Source organism: Alosa alosa, chromosome 1 (genome assembly GCF_017589495.1).
Source record: "Alosa alosa isolate M-15738 ecotype Scorff River chromosome 1, AALO_Geno_1.1, whole genome shotgun sequence".
Lineage (NCBI taxonomy): Eukaryota > Metazoa > Chordata > Actinopteri > Clupeiformes > Clupeidae > Alosa > Alosa alosa.
Window position 1 is genome coordinate 44,695,517 of NC_063189.1, and position 22,894 is coordinate 44,718,410.

Below are 22,894 nucleotides of genomic sequence, written 5' to 3' on the forward strand. Positions count from 1 at the left end.
ACACACACACACACACACACACGTTTGCGCAGGCCACGGTGTTTGGCACATAGGGTGGCAGCTCTGCTCTTAGAGAAACAGATCAGAGTTACCCTGAGTCTGCTTCTTGCTTCAGCATGGATATTTTCTAGGGTTCACAAATATCTGGCAGTGAAAAAATGAAAAATGTTAAGCTACTTCTCCCTCATCCACAGCTTTAGGTTCAGTTTATGTCGAGCTCTAATTCCCCAAAGAAGGCCTCTTTAAGATGTGTACAAACACTGGTTATTAAATTTGTGTAGAGGCAGCCTGTCTATGAAACAACACAATAATGAGGGGATCAGTCCCTGTGTGTGAGTGTGTGTTCAGTCTGGAGCAACCAAATAATGGCTCAGTCCCCCTTCTGCAGCAAGTCTCTTAACAGAAGTTGATTTAAGCATTTCCCAGCCTTAAAAATAACAAAAAAGTCCCATTGCAGAGGTTGCGTAAGTGTTGAAAGTACCTTCAATATTTAGAATTACCACTGACGACAGAACTGTAGTTTTTGTGGCAGAAGCAGTTAAATGGCTAATAAGACACTAATGCTAGGATATGAGAATGTACCTTGATTTAAAATGAACTTTAAATGTCAAAAAAACAAAATTTACCCATGTGGCATTTCTTATTTCTCACTTCTACTTCATCAAGTGTGAAAAAAAAGTTGCAACTTTCCACAAGACCAAAAAACATTAAACCATTAAATATGGTACCCATCTGTTCAACTAAAGAACAGAATATGAGGGAGAAAAACTAAATATTAGATTTTACTTGCTTACCAAATAAGCAAAATTCACAAATATGTATTTATATTAAGAAAATAGTTGGTGCTTATACATTGCTATATACATATACATATTAAATGCCAAATACAGTATATATTCTAAATAATATATATCCTAAAAAATATTATAAATGCATCCTCAATTATTCCTGAACTGTTCTATATTTCTATGACGGACCCAAGGCAATCATGTTGTCAGAATTTCACAAGGTCCTTGATATCCACTTAATCTATTTACCGGATTATTTTGCACCAGTGTTTTGAATGACCAAAAAGGCCACTCTATTAGGTTCATCAGGCTAATCTGAGACTGCCTGAAGTGGGAGCTACTGTTCATCAGCCCACTTGTCCTCAGTGTCACCCGTCCCTATTGACCATGACTGCCCAGTAAAAGGCCATGGAAAGCCTCGAACAACAGCACTCCAAATGCCTCTAGCATGTGTGTGTGTGTGTGTGTGTGTGGAACTGGCTAGAGCGGTGGTTTCCAAAGTGCAGTGTTACAGCAAGTGGGGTCAAGGGTGAAGATGAGGCTCAAGAAACCTAAACAACCAATTACAGGTCAAATTTAGTAAGGCAGTGTTTCCCAGCACAGGAGCATATAACTACACGATGTTGTGATGAGTTTATAGTCTTTACTTTCACTTATATGTTACACTTTAAATGTTGCCATTTCTCTTAACACTCTATGATTTGACCTCTCTTCAAGTAAGATAAAAAAAAGGTTTAATTAGAACTGATAGAATAATTAAATTTAACTGATTGATTAGATAAAATTACATTGAAAAGTTGTACCTGTTCAAAGGCATAAATAATGTTTAAGCAAAGTTATGCACCAGCCAATGGGTTTGATTTTTTTTTTTTTATTATCACTGAAATTACAGGTAATATACTGTATGACCGGTTCAATAATTGTATTGTGGTGGCGTAAGAGAGCTTGCATGAACATTTTGGGAACCGCTATTCTAAAGCAACATGATCACTACCACTCAGCCCAAAGTTGGCCACAAAATCATGGACAACCATGGCCTAGAAACCACCTGCGTAATCATCTCTGACTACACCACAAAGCTGACAATGTTTTTCTTTACTTAGCAGACAAACAGGCCAGACTACTGCGGCAGCGTCAACACACTGTGCCAGCTCCCAGTCACAGCTAACGGCAGGCAAGAGCAGTGATAGAAACCACCTGTTCTGCAGATTCCTGCCCCCCACCCACCTTCACTAAACATGCGGCTATTACGTTGTGGTTACCCCACCCCCACCACACCCCACCCCACCCCACCCCCATTCTCTGCCAGCAAGCAGGTGTCAAACACGTCCTCATTACTGAACAGGAGCCATTAACAGATTGAGTGGAATGTCCCTGACGTGTGTTCTTAGGAGGGCCAGAGGCAGATAAAACCTGACGGATTGGTGCCAGCCAGGGCCTGCATTTAGAATCCCTGATTTACGAGAGCACAGGCAGGAGACTGCATTGAGCCAAAAGACTCACTTATTAGCAGCTGCACTGACATAAGCCTGAAGGAGAGCAGAGCAGAGCAGAGGAGAGGAGAGGAGAGGAGAGGAGAGAGGAGAGGAGAGGAGAGGAGTGGAGAGCAGAGCAGAGGAGAGGAGAGGAGAGGAGAGGAGAGGAGTGGAGAGCAGAGCAGAGGAGAGGAGAGGAGAGGAGAGGAGAGCAGAGGAGAGGAGAGGAGGAAAGAAGAAGAAAAAGAATAGTCAGTGGGTAAGTTGGGGGAGAAAGAAAAAGAGAGAGAGAGAGAGAGAGAGAGAGAGAGAGAGAGAGAGAGAGAGAGAGAGAGAGGGAGAGAGAGAGATGTGAGCATAAACAGCGTTCAGATGCTCAGCCCTTATTCATTCTCATTCTGAGTGGCATTGCTGCTCCCTCCAAATCCTTCATTTCCACTTGAGCGCACGGTGTGTTCTCAGGCCTGGCAGCAGCCAGTCAGTGTGGCAGCAGCAGCAGAGGCAGCAGCAGCAGCGTTTCTCCAGGTTCTCCGCTGGGACAATGACCTTTGATCCAGCATTACTCACCGAAGAGACTTGTTAATGGCTCCAAATGTAGAAACGGCATGGGCCGCTGCTGTTACAGCTCACCCTCCCTCCTCTTTAAAATCCCTCCCCATTTTGAATTTGTGCCTGACTTCACATATTTATTCAGTGATTAAACAAACAAATTAAATATACGGCATGACATGGGATCCAGCACAGACAGAATCCCCCGTCATGCGCTCTATAGTTCCATACCTTCCACACAGTCGCAATTTTACACACTTCCGACTCTTCTTCACCTCTCAGATCAATGCTAAGGCAAATGATTTTTTCTCCCTTCTAACCACGTTGCCTTTGAAATCTTCCTGGCAATTATTGGCGCTTCTGATTACACTCCTTCAAGGGGCTCGGCTGTGGCCACGTCTTTGTGAATCACGGACAATGCCTTTCAAGTGTCACTGTAAGGTTTTTAAATCAATGTACTTAGGGACGCATTTTATTGCCATGCTATCTCAGAGGTGCGGCTGTATTAGAGTTTGTGCATGTGGATTGTTTGGCCTTTTCACTACTTTGAATACCTCTGTAGCTCAATAGGCCGCACTTTTACACAATCTACAGCAAGCAGGAGGCGCTCGCAAATTGAAACGGATAATGAAATTTTCACATGAAAATGATTAATTGTCACCTAAATCATTATTCTACATAGAGAGCCGGCAATTGGCAAGATTTTTTCTCTCTCTCTCTACTGAAAGGTTTTGCTAACTCAATTTCCACCATTTTGAATTGATGATCCCTTTTTCTCTATAGTACATGCAAGAACTTTACACAGAAGCAAATTCTTTCAACCGCAATGGGAAAGTCTGTATTTGCATGGTAATTCTTATGGTCTGTATTTGCATGGTATTTCCCATGGTCTGGTGCATAACAGCAGCCTGACAATCTCTTGATTTTAAATACGGGGGGAAGAAACTGACAAAGCAACAGTACATACAGTATACAACTAGCAATCCAGCTTTAGCACACAACTGCTTGTAATATTACATAATAGGGAAGGCATATACTTGGACTGTTCGTATTTTTGTAGCAGAAATGGCAGTGGAATTTACTGTGTGGACCAAGTGAATGTTAATGGACAGAATTAATTTCCTCTACGCCTCAAGAGCTTCTCACTTGCAGGGAGAGAGACGTTATTTCAGCACCATTAGGCTCCCTTGTTGAGTAGGTTTCTTTATTGCGGTCTACATTGTACGCGGCAATAAAATTTTTTAGTTATAGTTTTATACTGTTGCAGATACAGTGCATTGTAATTGAATCAACAGAAAACGTTTAATTTGGCCACAAACAAACGACACCTAAACGGTGCTAGCAGCACACATGCATTCATTTTCATTACCCACATGTGTTTATTTTCAGTTGAGCAAACGCTGACCCCAACACTCAGTGATATCTCAACAACAACCGCAAATAAGAAGTGGAGCACTAACTCAGCCAGGGCTGGGACTGACCGATGCAAAGACCGTTGGCATCACAGGACAAGCCAGCTCAACCAAAAATGTGATTTGTGTGCAGTGTGAACGCAGGACGAGCAATTCAAATCAAAAATGAGATGAGGTGGAAAAATGTAGCAATGGAGATGGTGGTGGCAATGAGGGTGATGGAGGTGGTGGTGGTGGGTGGGTGTGTAGGCTGGGGGGGCGTGATTTGGGGGTGGCTCTCAGAGAATGTCTGAGGTGTTGGCAGAGTGAATATTTAAGCTCCTCATTGCAAATGCAGTGAGATTGTGCGCTCCCGTGATCAACCGCGGATGGTAATTATGATAATTTTGTTGTTAATCACATTTACATATATTGGAGCTTCAGTGCTAGAGTGTGCTGGTTTTCACATACCCCCACCCCACCCACTCCACAACCCTCATGCTTGGCAGCCCCATTAAAATTCTGGAGTCTGGCTGGACTTAATTGCGACGTGGCAGGTTCTAGTCCTGGGCCCCTGGACCTTTTAGCCTAGGCCTCACAAAGGGGCCACATGACAACAAACAGTCATTGTGACGGGAGGGCGCGGGGGCGGGTCACAGGCCACAGAGGCCGAGCACGCCTACCCAGCCCGTTGCCAAGGCTCCTGCTCTGAGAGGAAGGAGGCGGCGACGACGTGATTATGCTTATTATCCCCGTGACAGAGAGCTCCTGTCTGCTGACACATCTGGCCTAGCTCTCATCAACCACCACCACCACCCCATCCAACCCTCACCCCCCACGTCTAACACCCCTTCATAACCCCACTCTCGTCTCAAATCCATCCCATCTTACAAATGGCCCTCAGTAATTGATCTCATCTTCACTGGCCCAGTCATTCCTCTAACCTTGTCACATGTCCGTGATTCACGGTACCTGCTGTGCGCGGAGGTCTGCGCCATAGCCTTTCACCAGTGGAGGAATGGTGTCTGAAGAGCCCCAATCAAGTGCAAATTGTGCCCCTCCCCATCCGAAAGCCTGATGGGGTAGCCATAGCAACAGGTTCCAAAATCCATAACAGCGCCGGGACACGGGCCTCTTCAATCTGTCTCCTCTCCTGACACTATAGATTTGAACTCGATGGCAATAGCATATTTCACATTCCCACTTCCAACAGGAATGTGTGGGAAGGTTAACAAGGGCAGAGTTGACAATGGATGGCCCCGGGCCCCATGATTTGGCAGCCGATGGGGTCGGTGCCTCTTGATAAGTGAGGAGCTGAGCCCACAGTTCAGCTTTATGGTAATCAGCCTATATGGCAGCCTTCTGCAAGCCATACATTACCGCAATGTAAATCATCTGCCTGTATCATCCCGCTGAGCGAATCAGTAATTCTGTATACAAGGCAGAACATCCCCATGGGAACTAATGCAAAAAGGGGCCTCTCCACCACATCACACTTGTATCTCAACTCTAAATTAAAAATCAGTCAACTGTATCATCCGGCACTCCAGCCGCATTCAGCGTGCACTCGAAAATCAACACATACTGCAAATCCAAACAAAGAGATAGTAATGAGTCTTACCTTCGTCGGGATCGGGCGGCCCGAACTCCAGATCGTATCGCAGGATGTAAAAATTATTCCACACGTAAAGCTGGTTGTCGCGCGGGTTGTAATCCACAGCGGCGATGTACTGGTACTGGTTGGGGAAGAGGATGTCGGTGAACTCGCCCTGGCCCAGTTTGGTGTTGTAGATGTAGTCGATCTGGCTCTTGCTGGCCTCGCTCTCGTTCTCCTCATAGGTGGAGCGCACCACGTGCAGGACGCCGCACACCATGAAGGCGTTGGAGGCCGAGCGCTTGTCGTAGGCCGTGTCCCAGGTGGCCTCGAAGCGGAGTGTGTAGGGGTTGAGCTGGCTCAGCACGATGCGGCCATTGTTCTGCTCGGTGGCGTAGATGACCCACAGGCCGTGCTCGTCCACGGCTAGGTCGATGTCGGACTTGCCTCCCCAGCGGTAGGGCGACGTGTCGTGGTAGTTGGCGTTGGCTACGATGGCCTCGCCGCTCTTGATGCGCGTGCGCAGGTCGAACTTGACGATGTTGCGCGTGCGCTCCTTGTTGAAGAAGATGGCGCCGTCGTACGCCACGAAGCCCGTGCCGTCCACCCGATGGGGCAGCTTGTATGTGGTGGTCTGCCGTCCATTCCGGAAGTCTTCCAGCGAGGAGTACTCGATCAGGGTGTCCGTGCGGTACGGCGTCCAGGGCATGAGGTAGATCTTGTCCCCCGCCTGGAGAGGGTCTTTACACCACGCGCCCGCCTGCTGCTCTGCCTCAAAGACAAAGGTGGGCTCGGTGACCGCTTTCAGAGTCCCAGGACAAATGAAAACTGAGAATAGGCAGAGGAAGCAAGACAGAAAGTCAGACACATACATCATCCCAAACATTCAGATGATACGTTCTAGTGGTTGTTTTTCCTTTTTTCTTTTCTTTTTTTTTTCGTGTGGGTCAAACATGTATTTGCAGTGGCTCGTAGGCCACAATCTCTTTTGGTGGTGATGTTGGTGTGACTGGACTTATGTGCATAGTAGAGAGGGAATACAAAAGGGTTAAGAGAAGGCAGTGAAAGTGGAAGTGATGTTTGGAATTGGGCCTGCTCCCTGAGAATGCTCTCATACATGTTTAACTGAAAAGAACAGACAGCAGAGACGGGAGACGGGAGATAACGGAACGGCAAAAAAGGTGCCCTGTAATTGAAAGTAGAGGCCACGCATGGCCAAGGATGGGCTTCAGGATTGCTCCCTAAACAGATATGTGTTCTTTTCTTTTTTTAGAGGTGTGTACCTGGCATTGGATGACAAAAGGACATAGTTTTCTACCAGCTGTGCAAAAACAAAAGCCATACCTTCGAAAAATAAACACACATACATGAATCATGTCTGAGGAAAGAACAAACAACACAAACTGGATGGGTATTGGGAGGGTGGGAGGCGAGCTGGAGGGGAAGAGACATTGGTACAGAATGAGAGTGCTATTTCATACGGATAGGGGCGGAAGCAGTAAAGGAACGACCCCAAGGAAGTCACCGAAGCAAGATTAACTACAGATGGGCGAGGGAGGCCTTGGCACGAGATTACAGGTCCCTATATCAGAGCATAGGGGGTGGCCATCATAGTTCAGTTGTGGAGGGCGGACGCCGCTTGAGAAATCGCGGCACACAAAAAGGGAGTTCATTCTTTTTTCAGCCTCACTCTCCCATCACTACCACAGTAATCACCACGTGCTAGGGAAGGGTTTCCAAAAGGCAGAGTGCGACTGGAGGAGACTGTGTGTATGTGTATGTAATACACACTCCCTGCATTCATTTGATTCTCAATACATATAAAACAGCTGACAATTTGTGAAAACAGAGGGTATTTACTTTTGGTATCTTTAGTGATATTAAAGAGGATATTTATAGTGTACAGCTGCATAGTGCTTCTTTTTTGATAATGGAGTAAATACTGGACCAGATACAAAAACACAAAATGTCAATCTAACCGCATGTTGGAAAAACAATGATATAATACATATATATGTTTGATAAGCTCATGTGTTCTGGCAGAAATGGGATTTTGATGGTGTAGTGGTAACAAACACTGACTGGAGACTGTCTTATTACAGAGCTGGGTTATTGCAGGATTGAACCAGGGTCTGGTGAAGATTAATGCTGTCACGTCCACTCAAATTTATGTTGTATTTTAGCCAGGAGGGATGTATTTCAGAAGCCACGGGTCCGGGGCTGAAGTACCTCTTTAATCCTTTTCAGATTCACAGCAGACAATTGAATGCAGCCACTAACCTAATGGAACATTTCAGGGTTTGAATGCAAATGGCATCAATATATTCACTAGTTTCAATACATAGCTATGCATTGGTGACAAATGATTAAGCTGCAAATTATTGTGAACCTGCATCCCCTTCTGTTTCTATGGTATGTCTACCTTTACAAAAATGTTGCAGTGTATGTTGCAGGCTAGAAATTAGTTAAATAAGCAGTGGCACTGAAATAACTACTGAATATAATATTGTAACAATGCAACAATATTATTTCACTAACAGAAAACATAATTATTTATGCAATAATTACATCATTATGCAATAATTACATCATTAGCAACAGCAGTCAGTGATTTGCATTGCGGGGCTAATTCAGGGTTAAAATAGTTAGATCTGTGTTACCAGCACACCATGTTTTTCCAAGTTCAGCCAAATAGCAAAGTGCTTAATTTTACCTCTATCTGGTCAAGTAGACACTTGAGCAAGTGGCTAAACCTGCTTGTGTTCACTAAATCTGGATACTTCTGAGCAAAGTGTGAGGAGTGGTGTGTTTGCAGAACTGATGTAAAGCCTCAAACACCATGGGGCGGGTGTCAGGGGGGGGGGGGAGGGGGGGGCGGGGTACAGGAAATCATATGACACAAAACAAGGGGGCTGAGGGTTAGGGACCAGACCAGCCATTTACCTTTTTGCTCCACTTCTATTTTAAGCGTTGGAAAAGAGAATGGAAAGAGTGTAAGAGGGAGAGAAAGATTAGCATGAGTCAACTACAAGAGTCTCTACAGATATACAAAAACAACGTGTTAGCGGACAAGACCATGACAATTAGACCTAGCTCAGGAAATGCACACGTCAAAAGTCGAGCGAAACATTTTGTGTGTGTGTGCAGCATCCCCCCTATTAACGCAGAGGCAGAGGTTAGATTAGCAACAGTGTTTTGACAGTCAGAGAGAGAGAGAGAGAGAGAGAGAGAGAGAGAGAGAGAGAGAGAGAGAGAGAGAAGGAGCAAGGAGGAGGAGGAGGAGAGGAAAAGAGCACGGGGGCGAATCTGCGTGAGACTTGACACTTAGGTGCTTTCAATAGTGTCAGAGTGGTCTCTGAGGACAACATTAATTTGTCTTTACAGTGGGATCTGGTTTTTATACCCAGTGAAGCATTCCCTGTCTCACAGAAAGGTGGGAAAAAATGATGAAGCTTAGCCATCAGGTGACCACCATTGCATTCATTCATTTTTAAACAGCATCCAGAAGTCATCGATCCAAAAACCCTTGCCTTTGAAGTGTCATGAGAATGTGTTTTTTTTTTGTTTTGTTTTGTTCAAGACAGATAAAAGGAATATTCAGCTTGTATCAGCAGAAGAGCTTGACAACGTGCCATGATTATGGCACAGAGGACTTTTCAGGCAAAAAAATCAATGTCAAGACATATTTTTGTAGTGCAGTCCCCTATAACCAAACAACACTGGAATTCCTAGTTTACTTTAGGTCTAAAAAAAGTCGTTTTAAATAAACAAATAATTCTGTACAAGAATCATGTTGTGTAGCCGAATGGACAAAAGGAGAATCAAACAAAGGAAGACGTCAGTAAAGAAGAGATAGCCAGAGAAAGAGGAAGACAATAAGACAGAGAGAAAGTCAGATATATATTGAGTGGAAGCACACACAAAAGAGAAGGAATGTACAAATGAGAATGCTACATCTGGAAAGGGGACAGAAACAAAGCATATTCAGAGGGCTTGATACTGGTGATATCAGCAAACAGATGTGAGCGGCCACACTCAGCAGCTGTGAAGACGAGGGGTTGTGAACAGGGTTAACGTCTGAAATAAAATGTCTCCAGTGGGGATTCAGCACAAGAGGAGTGAAGTTCACGGTAAAAATGACATTAGCATGTGCAGGTGCATGGCATGGTATTATTAATTTAACATTATAATGCAGTTATTGGTGCTTTGACATAGCCTATCTTTCATTAAAACATGATACAAAGAACAGTTATATATAACATATGCAAGCAAAAACCTTGGCATGCCTAATGTCATAATGTTTATCATGTCTATTACTTTAGTAGCAGTTAGCATAACATTGGCCTGAAATCTGAAGACTGTTAAGGCTACTTACTGTAAGGGACACACTCGTACTGAACCTCAAGGTACTTATAGGTCCCTGGACAGGGATCAGGAAAGACATCTGACCCGGTGACAACAATACATTGTGTCCGATTGTTACACCTGCAAAAGACAGACTGAGGTTAGAGGCCACATCCCTGTACTTCAGTAGAAAATCATGGACAGCTTACGGTCAGTCAAAAATGAAGGCACCACAAGGAACTAAAAATGGCAGCGATTTAAATGTGATCAATTTTTGCATTGACCTGGCTTACTTTATGTATACTATGCAAGTTCTGGCTCAGACTCAGACATCCATTTTGCCAATATGTCAGACCAACTTTTGCAGAATTTCTTCAGAGCCCAAGTTCATGACACCATATGGCACATGTTTTTAATAGTCAACGGTTTGAACTCACTCATAGGTCTTATACATGTATGAGAAGCAAGGGTCGAAAGCTGCACAAGGCTTAGGGTAAAGCTGTTTCATTGAAACACATTTCTTATAAGCAACCAACTTTTAAAAAGTAAGAAAAGAAGAACAATAATAATTCCTGGAAAGCGAGTGGAAGCAACTGGCTGAATCCAATTCAAAGGTACAGAGACACCTAACTGTTGATTTGTTCAGTAGTGTAAATCTTCAAAATGTGTTTTAAGAACGCAATCCATCCCATTTATATTGGAAAGGTAAGAGAGGTTTCTTTGTAAAGCTTTGAGGTCACCTTGACTATGAAGTGCTTCAGCTGTATGGAAATGTGTGTGTGGGCATTTGTTCTGCAGAATGTGTGTGCACTGTATATACGTCTGCGATAGAGAATCTTTTTGTGTAAATAAAGGATGAAATTGGTTCAGCTTCAATCAAAAATCCACTATGCAGAGAGATTGGTGACACAACAGCAAACAGATATCCGTCACAAACATTTGCCATAAAAATGGGAATTTCAACAACTTGCAGGCTGGTGCTAAATATTTCAGAAGGTCAGAAGCAAAGTCAGTAAGCTCTTTAACAGTTAATGAAAAAATGAATGTCTGTGTGTTTGGTGTGTGTTGGTCTCATTAACACAGCATGTGATCGCTCTCGAAATAATTAAAACATGCGTAAATTAATTAATCCACCCAGCTATTGCTGAACCAGTTCATGGGCAATGCTTACAATATGCAGTCACAGTATGATGATTTTGGATTTGTCCACACCCAAACTGTATTTGATCTTATAAAAAGAAACGTCCCCAGCAATTAACCAACAACCAAGTGTAATGTCAGCTGCGACTGAGAGGAGGAGAATGAAAACATGGGAGCAAAGGACACCGTGTGTTCATTCATATCTGTTAAGCTCAATTCTAGCCATGGAAATGTTCCTGGTGCATCTTTCACTGAAACATGTACTGTTATAACAATAAATAAAAGACACTTGGCTGACACTGACAGAAGGTTGCATTTAAATTCAATTTCTTCATTAAGAAATCGACTAATTTAAATGAGTCCACCCAAAAACACTTCTGATCCATTTGGAATCCTGTTGCACTACAATTGCGTTGTCCTTGCGTCATTTCCTATGCTACCCAGACTAGCGTCACAGCCGACACACATTCCTTCACCCTCACTGGTGACTATGAGACAACTGTGGCTGTGAGCAACCCTAGAGTCCCAGACTGGAAATATTAATTAAGAAAAAATTAATTATCTTCTGCCAAGGGCCACTACTGCGAGTTATTCTGAGGGGGAAGAGAGCAAAGGGGAGGTTGCTAAAGCTCTTGAGGACATTCTGTTTGAAATCCAAAAAAAAACAACATGTCCAGTTTTTCTCCTCTTTCCGTCTCTCTCTCTCCCAACACATGATAAGACCACTCCTGTTTGACAAGGCCACCATGTATTAACAATAAACATGAAGATAAAACACCAAGTTATTAGCATACCCACACAAATGCTGTGTGGTTGCATACACTTTGGGGGCAGTGGGACTCGCTGAACAGCTACTGCTCAATGTTGAAAGTTTTCACCTTGACCTGTCATGCCAGTGATATCACCCCCCTCCCACACACCCACACATATACTGGACACGGCACATGAATTGAAGAGGAGTGTGTGGGAGCATTATAAATGAACATGGCCCACCAGTAAAAAAAAGGAGCCTCCTCTCTGGGCATACACTTGGTATGCACCTTGAGGAGAAGCTGTCAGCTTCACTGCTCTTTTCCCCCAGGGAGTTTTGTTTTTGTTGAACTCAGCATGACCCTGTCTGGCCTCATTTGAGACATAACTGTGATTTTGTTTAAAAACAATTGTTAGGGCCGGCCTCCTTGTTCTCCAGGCGCTGCCCCCTAACAACAGGGTCGGCCAGTTGGGACGCGCACAACTCTTCAAAGGGCAAACCAACTGTTAAAAAGAAACGTTAAATGTGCTTGCTTTAAAAAAGAAAACGTTTCATAGTTAAATGAACATGCGCAAGGACAGTGGAATTATTTCCATGACATATTAGTGCAGTGGTGTGGTTTTGATGTGGCTGATTTTAATTAAAGTGCCCCAAGATTGCTTCATTTTTTAAGAATTCAGGTCTTTACGAACCCACAATGGACACAAATGGTGTGCTGTCAATCACAAACTGATATCGCCCAGAGGACAGACTTTGATGTGAAGAGTTTAATGTTAATCTATTCCACTGATAAGACGACTACTGAAATTTATCATTTCATTTGTTTCTTTTCTGAAGCCACTATTGAATATTCATGGCACACAATAATGAGTGCATTGGTAACTTTCTCAGAACAGAAGACTTTTGGGAAAGGCAGAACATTTTTCAAAGTGATACCTTGACTAGGCCGACCTTGAGACATATTAACCTTGTTAGCTCGACATCTACAGTTCTGAATTACCATTCCACACAGACCAAACTACACAGAGAGCAGCTAACTAATAAAATATTTAGAGATGCAGTCCCCGCAACTCTTCCATGCTTTGTCAAATTCAACAAATTGCTCAGCAAAGTCCTTTCCATTCAGTGTTTGCACCAAAGAATGTCTCAACATCAAAATATCTCCAATGTTTGTACTGTACACAGTTCCAGCTCTAGGAATGGGTAGCAAATATACCGTCTCGGACCGAGCCAATAATTATCCCAGCCAATCAACAAGTGCTTCTGATTAACAAAAGGGAGAGGTGTAACTTCATATGTCATTAATCTCAAACGAGCTTTCACAAAACCAAATCCAAAGCACATACAGTATTTCAACTGAGGCCATTGGATTGAGTACACCTTGTTGTAATAGGTGATGAGGCCTTGGTTGCATGTCTGAACTGAGCCTTAGTGGGTGCATGTGCTAACGAAGCACAGCTGTGGACGCAGTTCAACTGCTAATATCAATAGACAGGAGCATGTTGCACAAATGATGACAACACACATATTAGGGCTTATTGCAGGGCAAGGGCCAAAATATGACGAAATATTATCCCCTAGATCTAGTATTCACAGATGGTGGATGAAGAGCCCCTTGAAACACAGAGAGACAGTACCCAGTGAGGCTTCCATAAGCCTCTGGAAAATTAACAGGGGCCTGTGTACATCCCAGAAAGCCCATGCCCAGTGGAGCACGGGCAGGCGGCTGCTACGGCTGGTTAGCAGTGCATTTTAGCCAACGAATGGAGTTGGTTGCGCCTTATGCAATTTTAATACGGTGCGCTTTAAATATACACTAGCCAGGTGGCTAGGTCTTCAGTGTATGTTTGTGTGTGTGTGTGGTTTTTTGTGTGTGCCTGCATGAGTACAGTGTGGTAGCAACACAGGAGTGTCCAGGGAGAGCCGCACAAGCATAAGTGTCACTAATATAAATGGTATGAGTGCAGAGCATTACTCAGAACGGGGGACCTGGCCACAAAGTCTGCACAGGGAATTAAAGCGAGGCACTCACAAGAGCTCTGAGAGCTGCTGTGAGATAGAGACAGCGCATCCTCCCCCACACCAGTTAAAAGGTGTAGACACTGCGAGGATGACGGATTACATGTATATATGTCAAGGAGTGCAGACATGTGGCAAGAGACAGCGAATATAACCTATTAGCAGGATTAATTGGCCGAGCTTGTATTTCAAACCTCCGATAATCCCATCTGTGTAAAGTCGGTATGAGTGCTGTACTAAATTAATTTGGAATGTGCTGCTATGCGCCGGCATCACGCACTGATAATCAGGCTTCCTTTTTGGCTGATGGCTACCCTTCTGTGTTCGGCAAAGCCATAACTATAAAGGCAGGATGAAAATGCTTTATCTGGATCCATCTCTTCTGCAGGAAATGAAGTCCACATTTCTGGTCTGAGCAGAGCTGAGTCTTTACCTTTGCGATATGATTTTGTAGGCGTCGGGGAGGTAGCAGTTGACATTTTCCATCTGGAAAGGGTCAGCGTCACAGATCTTGTCATCGGTGCGGCCGTAGTTTGCCGTCTCAATCATAATGACGTCGCTCCCTGGGCAGCGGAGATCGATGGGGTAACCCTCGCACGAGAGCTCCCTCCTGACCAGGCCAAAGGGCAAGGCAGCACGGCTGAATGCTGTGAGGGAGACACACAAGTGACCCAGAGTCAATACAGTAGACACAGATACATCTCTATCTTCTTCACTAATTAGGCACAAATTAATATCTGGTGGTTCTTATGATGCACATTTTGTTATTCAGTATGAAGAATAAACATGTGAAGTAGAAGACAATAGATGGCTGGGGCCTTAAATATACATGAAAAATGTATAAAAATGAAATGAGGCAATACAGCCAAAATACCAGCATGTCATCCTTTGTGAGTTATCTATTTAGGTGCACACCTGTTTTGATTTAGATAAAGATGCAAAACCACTAAGTGGGTGGAATTACTGGTTAATTAAACTGATTGAATGAAAACTGCATTAAACATTGGAAAGGGTTCAAAATATAATTTTTTGTTCTGCTCATAACACAATGACTCAGATCCTTTGAAATACCTCTCACACTAACTCCGAAACTAATTTAAATCAAAGATAAGCATTAAATGCAGTTTAAAAACTGGTAGTAAAATATATTTTCATTGCGGCGCACAATCCTTGTGCAGATGCTTGTTTGGAGGTTTTTTAAGGAGAAGTTATCCTCCTCCATACTGTGCCTGTAACTATGGCGCTAAATTGATGCCATACATAACACAGTGCTGTGTCAAGATTCCTGGAAATAACTCAACATTGAAACTCTTATTGAACACACACTAATCTCAGCCACCTTCATGAAATTCCAGGGAGACATTGAAACTTCAAAGTAAATTCAAACTCTCTCTTTTTGATACCCTCTGGTTTACTGAAAGTTCTTTTCAACAAATGAAGGTAGAGAGAGAAAAAAACTATCTCAGAAGCATGAAGTGTAATTTAATCCATTATACAGTACTGCTGGTCGAAGGAAGGATGTCCACACTGGAGGAAAAAATCTATATGCCATGCTCTACAGTACAGGCATGAGCACAGCCAAGTAGCAGTGTTTACAAGGAAATCAACTATTTAACACACTTCTGTTGTCCTTCAAGAAATCATTTTGCAAAAGCTGCATTTTCCTCCACTTTAACAGTGCACAGTACTGCCAAATTGATAGACATGAAGGAGAAAGAAGGTGAGAAAAGTACTCCAGGAAAAAGAAGAAACAGAAAGAGAGAAAGGCCAAACAAAACAACATTGATCTTTATAGAGGCTTAAAAAAGAGGCATGCTGCAGTCTCAAACTTAAGATTATGTAGAGGTGATGTGCTATGAAAGGATTCTTGCTGTCAAAATTGAGACATGCATTGTGTATGCTTCAGATGAAAAAAATGAAATAAAATCATAGGTCGTACCACTGTGAGTGAACTGCCAATAACCACAGTTGTTAGCAGCAACAGTGCGTCCCATGAGGGCAGCTGCCATTTGATTTCTCTGCTCCATGCTCTCCAATTAGCCCTCTTTCAGCCTGTTGCCTTGGGGAACAAGAAAGAGCTCCACCCCCCCGCCCTGCACCCCCCTTTCACTCCAGACCACTGTCTTGTATTAACACTAACCAACTCATTTAGCACCCTGCTGCTAATTACCAGGCAACACCTGACGGAGAGACCCATTCCTGCACACATTGTTGGCACAAAGTGGGATATATGCAACCGCCAGAAGCTTCCAGTGTGAGATGAGTGCACAGTGCCTTTCTCTGCGTTCCTTTTGTGTCAGATTCACTCCCACCTTTCAGCCTTGCACTCAACTCGCACCGTTCAACCGAAGATACAAAAACGCATTTTCTTTAGTCCTTGCTTGTTACATTTGTTTACTTATAGGTGAGTGAGAGACAGAACTGAGATATATATTCAGGCATACAGATAATGGAGAAAGGAGGAGAAAAATCTAACTGACAGCGCTATAAATAAATGAAAAAATGTTTTTGACAACTAGAGGTCATTTGACAGGATAGTGGTCTTTAGACAGTTAAAAAGCATGAAATAAATGGATTCCTTTCAGTTGAGGTGTTTGCCACTCTGTTACATGAATTAATGCGTATCAGAGTGTGACAAACTGCAGTCAGCTGGGCAGAAATATCATTAGGCTGTACATTCGGTTGTGAAACCGATGAGGCTGGTGAAAGGCAAAGGCAGCCCAACATAGGAAGCATCCATTGTGACATTATTTCACAATAGTAATGGAAAAGATCCATGAACTATATTTCGAAAAATGTTTGAGATAAAGAAAATATTGGCTGTTGAGAGGCTAGTCTAAAAAAAACTGGTCCTGTGCTGACTGCAGCCATCCATAACTTCAATAAAGATCTGGCCGAAATGGTCCAGGAGCAAAAACAGGCCACTCCCTGGATTCACTACAAAGACTGATGAATGGCTCAATGGCCATTGCTCATAGTGTGATGTGACAGGTTTATCACACCGAGAACAAAGTGCAGGGGAGAGCGGGCGTGCTTCAAGAGTTTTCAAAACTATGCGAGACAAACCAGACGGAGATGCTGCCTCGGTCTACGACCACCCCTCTCACATGTGGCCCCTGCCGCCAACAGCTCACCACCGATCCACATACATCACAGATCTGTGGTCTGATCTCCAACAGCTGTCAAGAGAGGCCTTACGATTGATGAAGCCTGGGGCTCACCTACCATCCAACCCCCAAGTCTTGGACAGATCTCTGTGGGCTCAGGGGGCTATGAGGCAGTAAATCAATAATGGGGAGGGGAGTATCAAGACTGACCTGGGAGCGAACAACAAATTACTTTGCCATTCAGTATCAGGCAATCGGTATCTGAGGAAAGACCCACAAAGCCAGCTCTGTCACTGATGGTATTCAACATAGTAAATGACTCTCTTACACTTGAAAAAAAATATTAGCTACAGAAGAAGCACCTGGAATGAGCTAATCTAGAACACTTAAGGAACGCGCCACTGAACATGAAGAAGGCAGCATGAAGAAGGCAGCAATCTGTGACCAACACAAATATGAGAAGGTTGATGTACTGTAGTATACAATGCTTTCTTCAACTTATTTTCAGCTCGAGAACAATAGAAGCAATCAGGTTGCATCCTTGTGTCCTTCAGCTAGGACTCCACTTTACTTCTGTTGTGACTGTGTGGGGTTCCACCACCACTCATGACTTTCAACACTGAGGGCTCTAATTTAATTGACTTTAAAGTAGTGCTGTGTATAGATCATTAAATGGAAGAATACTGTAGCCAGTTTTAAATCTTGGGATCTAACTTATATGACACCAAATGTGCAATGCAATGCGTTAATACACACACACACACAAACTCTTGCTAAATTAATGAACCGGGCAAAACATTTCGCTGATGCAATACCAATCAAACCTACTCCACACACAAGTACCAGTGGGCCAACGCACACACGAGGACATTATTAGTATATGAATTTGGTTTATGAGACATCGTTTCCATGAAACTTCTAGACAACAAACTCACATTTAAAGTTAACCTATGTCATGTTTCTTCTGGATGTTTAAATAAAACGCTAGAAACTACTCAACTGATTTCTGCTTCATTGCGCTCTGCGACATGTTGATAAATGAGCAAATATTGGTATAACCGTCTGCACACACTGCATGGTTTCCACAGCATGGTAGCCGTACATAGTGCTCCCTGCAGATTCAAATGAGTGCCCTAAGAGTAGGACCAACAAAAGCACAGTCCTGCACCCAGTGTTGAAGCTTCTCACTCCACCCGTCTCTCTCTGTGTCTTTATCTCACTTCTTTTCAATTAAATCATGTTAAGGGGGTGTCCTAGGCAGTAAATAATATATTATATGGAATGCTCAATCCAATCGCCATGGAAACTGGTCCAGCCATGCCGTAATTGGCTGTGATCCTCCTTCTCCTGGACTTGTTGACATCGAGCCTTATCAGGCATTCCGGTCAGTGACTGGGAAAAGTAGCTTTTCTTATGCCTCCTCCTGACCACCTCCCTAAGCCCGCTATTGAGCTCAAGTGAGCAGGCAGTGGCCAATGTTGCCACACAATGTGTTGCATTCTGGGAGCCACCCTTTTCTTTCAGTGCGTGGACCATAATTTACGGGTAAGAAGCCCTTCCATAATACAAATTTTGTTTTCTATCAACACCCTTGAAATTGGATGTGGCACCAAGCCCCAGCTGAATGCATTTGGACAAAAATTGGGGGATGGGAAGAACAAGTGGAGGGGAACAAGTGGAAAGAGAGAGAAAAAGGATGCACTACAATGGCACATCAAAGGAGTACTGGGCAAACAAAACTGGGTCAAAATGCCATCGCACTCGGACTATATGGCTAGCAAGCTAGCTCGTAAGGTGACCCACCACCACGCAAGTTCCTATTCAGCTCCTCCTGCCAAGGTTTCGGTTGGGGCCGGCTGCCCTGCCAAGGATAGACTTATCCTCAGTGACCCATGGCCTCCCAAAACATCCCTCACAGGAGTGCCTCATCACCACCGGCTGGAGTACCAGCGTGTACCAGTATTTTGGGTCTGGGAGACAGACCTCCATCTCCCTCGCAAGCCAGACGGGAGTGGCGAGAGGCGATCCAGAGGGGAGGGGAAGTGGTGGTGGCGGTGGCGACTGTGGGCAACAGAGGCGTTGGGCGACGCTTGTCATCCTCCATTAACGGCCCTTTGATTGGCCTTTGTGGTCGTGGAAACGGCAAACAGCTGCATGCAAATTCACCGTGGTCCCCCCTGGGCCAGACCTTATTGTTCTGGGCTTGGGATTGACAAGGACGCTTTCTCAGGGGGAGGGGTGGGGTGGAGGTGTGAGGGGGTGGGGGGAGAGAAGGAGGGTGTAGCCTTTAGCGGTGTAAGAATGGCCCCATGGTGGACACAGCGGGAGACTCCTGGAGAGTGCTTGTCTTTTTTTGTCATTTCATTCGCAATATTACGAGCCACGACATCTTGGGAAGAAAGAGGAATCTCCAAGTCAAGCGTCGCCCCCATTGTGCTTCTGCTTCTATAATCCTATATCCGGACATGGGGGAAAGCATACAGTATGGATCCAAAAGATGAAGTCAAGATTTTCAAGGGGATTTAGAAAAAAGGGGGGAAATCAAAAGCATATTTGGATACTTCTCATGTCAGAACAAAGCACAACAAGGCTTTCTTTTTTTCCTTCCTTTATCTAGACTCTCTATACACTTCTCCTTATGTTTTACTACCCACATAAATGCATTCTCATCCTTCTTAACTGCTTTAACAATTTATAAAATAATAAGAACAGATTTATCCTCCCACTAACAGAGATCAGATCAGTCTTTCGCAAGACAAAGGAATTCACTCTTTTCAAGTATCAACTAAGACAAAGCAGAAAAGCAAACGCCCCCTTAAGTCACTACAGTAAGGCACCTGCTGAGTACCAACTGCTGTAGCTCACACAACACTACTGATTACCATGCTCAATAATTCCACCACGTGTTCGACTGTCAGTAGCGTGCTAGTATAGATATTACGAGCCGCACTGGTCCTTTTCACTGCTTTGGAGGTAGCATTCATAGTCAAAGAAATAGCCTAGCGCTGTACCAGCCATCAATGCATGATAGCAAGAGCAAACGTAATAGATTGTGAATTCCTAAGCATAGAATGCCTCTGTGAAACATACAAGGCCATGCTTCTCTACCTCATGTAACATTCATGCCAGTTCACCCTGCCTCCTGGTAAATAGCTAGCACAACTCCAGGAAGGCAAGACATGGTCAAACCTGAAGGCGAAAACAGACCTTCCCGAGTAGGTGCTATAGGGAACACTAGATTCCCTTGCTTGCAATCTGCAATAACAGAGAAGTGTATGTCCATCTGTGGCAAGGACTCACTTTGCCCGAGCCCATGTGCTTTCAGATGCACTTAAGCGGTGATACAGAGGCTCGGCATTAGGTTCTTGAGGTGCTATTTGTATTCATGACAAAGCCGTTCTCTACGGCTCATCTGAGGAGTGCTTTTCTTCTGTACCAGCAACAGTGTAAGAGCCAGAGGAGCAAATCATGCACAGCATGCAGATTCTTTTTTTCTGTTCATTTTTTTTTCTTTCTTTCTTTCTTTCTTTCTTTCTTTCTTTCTTTCTTTCTATATCACATTCATTCTGTTGCTTTATTTCTTTCTGTTTTTCCTCTCCAACTTTATTATTAATGTGCAAGTGTTATTACTGAAACTGCATTCAAAGAACGCTATGGTGGCTCTCCCTGCGTGGAAGCTGTAGGATGTCTGGCCGTGTTTAGACACATGGAATCTAACTCTGATCCCCGGCCAAACTCTAATACAAAGACGTAGTCGGACATGCCGACACAAACAGAAACTCGTGTTAAAAGTCCTGGGAGCGGTCTAATGCTTTTCTCTGTCTTGCCTGTGACACATTCCTGGCTGACAACTATGATGAAATACACCTCTCCCCAGAGGGCAAGATGTATAACAGGATTATATCTGAAAGCATCATCTCTGCACAGGTGCAACATACACACAGTTGTAGTGTAATAACAGCTGAGTCCCCACCTCCTAAGAGGACCGTGAGCTACATGAAATCAGCAGCATGGGACACAAGGGCCTCCGAAAATCAATATGGAATGGAAGCCCTTGTGGCAATCTGACGTGCCTGTTTAATCTGGTGCTTAATTCTCCATTAATGGAGCCCGTGACCCTTGACCTTATTCTCCCCTGCCAGCGGAAGCCATTTTAGGGAGGGAGGTATGATTCATAATGAGGCATATGCTCATAATCCTCAAAGGATTACTAAAGTAATCCATACTAAGACTTCTGAAAAATCCCTTTAAAATTCAATCATTAACAATGCACTCATATCTATGAAAAAGAAAAAAAAAGAAGAACGGTTAGGATCAGATGCTGAGGTACATTAGACATGTCACCTGCACCCATGTTTACATTGCCAGGAGTCAACAATGGATGTCATGATGTGCAATGTGCTATAAGCAAAAACATTTTAGTTTGAGAAAGTTGGAGTAAAATGATATACACAGAGAGAGAGAGACAGAGAGAGAGAGGGAGGGAGGGAGGCAAACAAACAAAGAGAGTGTCAAAACAGCCATTAGTTCACTGTTGTGAAAGGACCACTGACTTGACTGTCCTAAATTCTAAGATATTAGTTTTTTTTACTCATGGCTGCACCCTGTCATTGAAAGACAGAAAAATGGTCTTGCCTTGCTGGCAAGTTTTATGACTGCATTTATGTTCAATAAAGTAACCTTTCGCAGTTGACAATACAGTTCTGAATTTAAATAGATTTTTTGGAGACTCTTGGTGTAATAGGTGTAACATAGTGTAACATAAACATTTCATTTCACAAAAAAGAGATTGACATAAAAGAGTAGTACAATTTTATAATAAAAAAGTGTGTCCATGCTTTGTTACAATGACCAACAAACACTTGTATATTGTTTTTAAAAAATATTTCAAAAATATAGTATTTGATCAAAACAAAAGGTTGATATTTCCTTCAAAATGCAAATGAGCCATTATGACCACAACTGTGCAGTTAATATTTCTTCTTCTATTATTTTTTTCAACAATTTTTGGTTGACAATACTATATGCTTAGACTTCACCAATCTATGTGAAACTTAATTGTAGCATGTTTGGAGCTGAAGTCACGTAGGCTCCAAACACATTTTGAGCAATAGCTCAAACACTGTTAAAAAAATTGTTTCTCATATTCCCGTTGCGTTGTAATCCATCACTCTGTAACCAGCCATTGGTCTGTTATAGGCCTATGTGCTTGTAGCATTTACTCTAGCACATTTACAATGACATGTATTCTCTCCTCCAACTAGCATACATTTTATGTATACATGTATATTTTCCAAAAACAACATTTTGTTCATATTGTCACTTGAGTATACATGTACATTTCACAAAATGCTCTAACTTAGAACTAAGCATAACAATGTAACTATTACGAACTACTACTCACTAGACTGGTCTCAAAATCAGAACATGATTAGCAGGTACCACTTCAGTGTACAGCTGCCATATCCACAAATTATAGTATTTTCAATTTTCACTCAGAATAAGATATTCACAAACGTTTTCATCTATTTCTGGTAGAAACGTAATCATCGAAGACAAAACGCTTTTCTTGGAATGGAAAATATCTTGTTATAGCACTTATTCTTCATGCAGTGTGCATATTACACAAGGCATATTACACAGTGTTCATATTACGCAGGGCATATTAAGGATGGTATTCCCTCATCTTGGTTGGCAGCTGTGTATTGTCCTTATTCATAATTCCCTTTTATTAGT

At 43.2% G+C, this 22,894-nt stretch overlaps 1 protein-coding gene across 1 annotated transcript in view; it reads right to left on the reverse strand.

Moving 5' to 3' along the window:
• Positions 1-22,894, reverse strand: part of LOC125293354 (adhesion G protein-coupled receptor L2-like) — a 78,832-nt gene that overhangs the window by 33,902 nt on the left and 22,036 nt on the right. Inside the window, 4 exon segments of the mRNA XM_048241224.1 lie at positions 5,825-6,625; positions 8,741-8,755; positions 10,173-10,282; positions 14,485-14,698. Coding sequence (XP_048097181.1) covers positions 5,825-6,625; positions 8,741-8,755; positions 10,173-10,282; positions 14,485-14,698 — 1,140 coding nt within the window.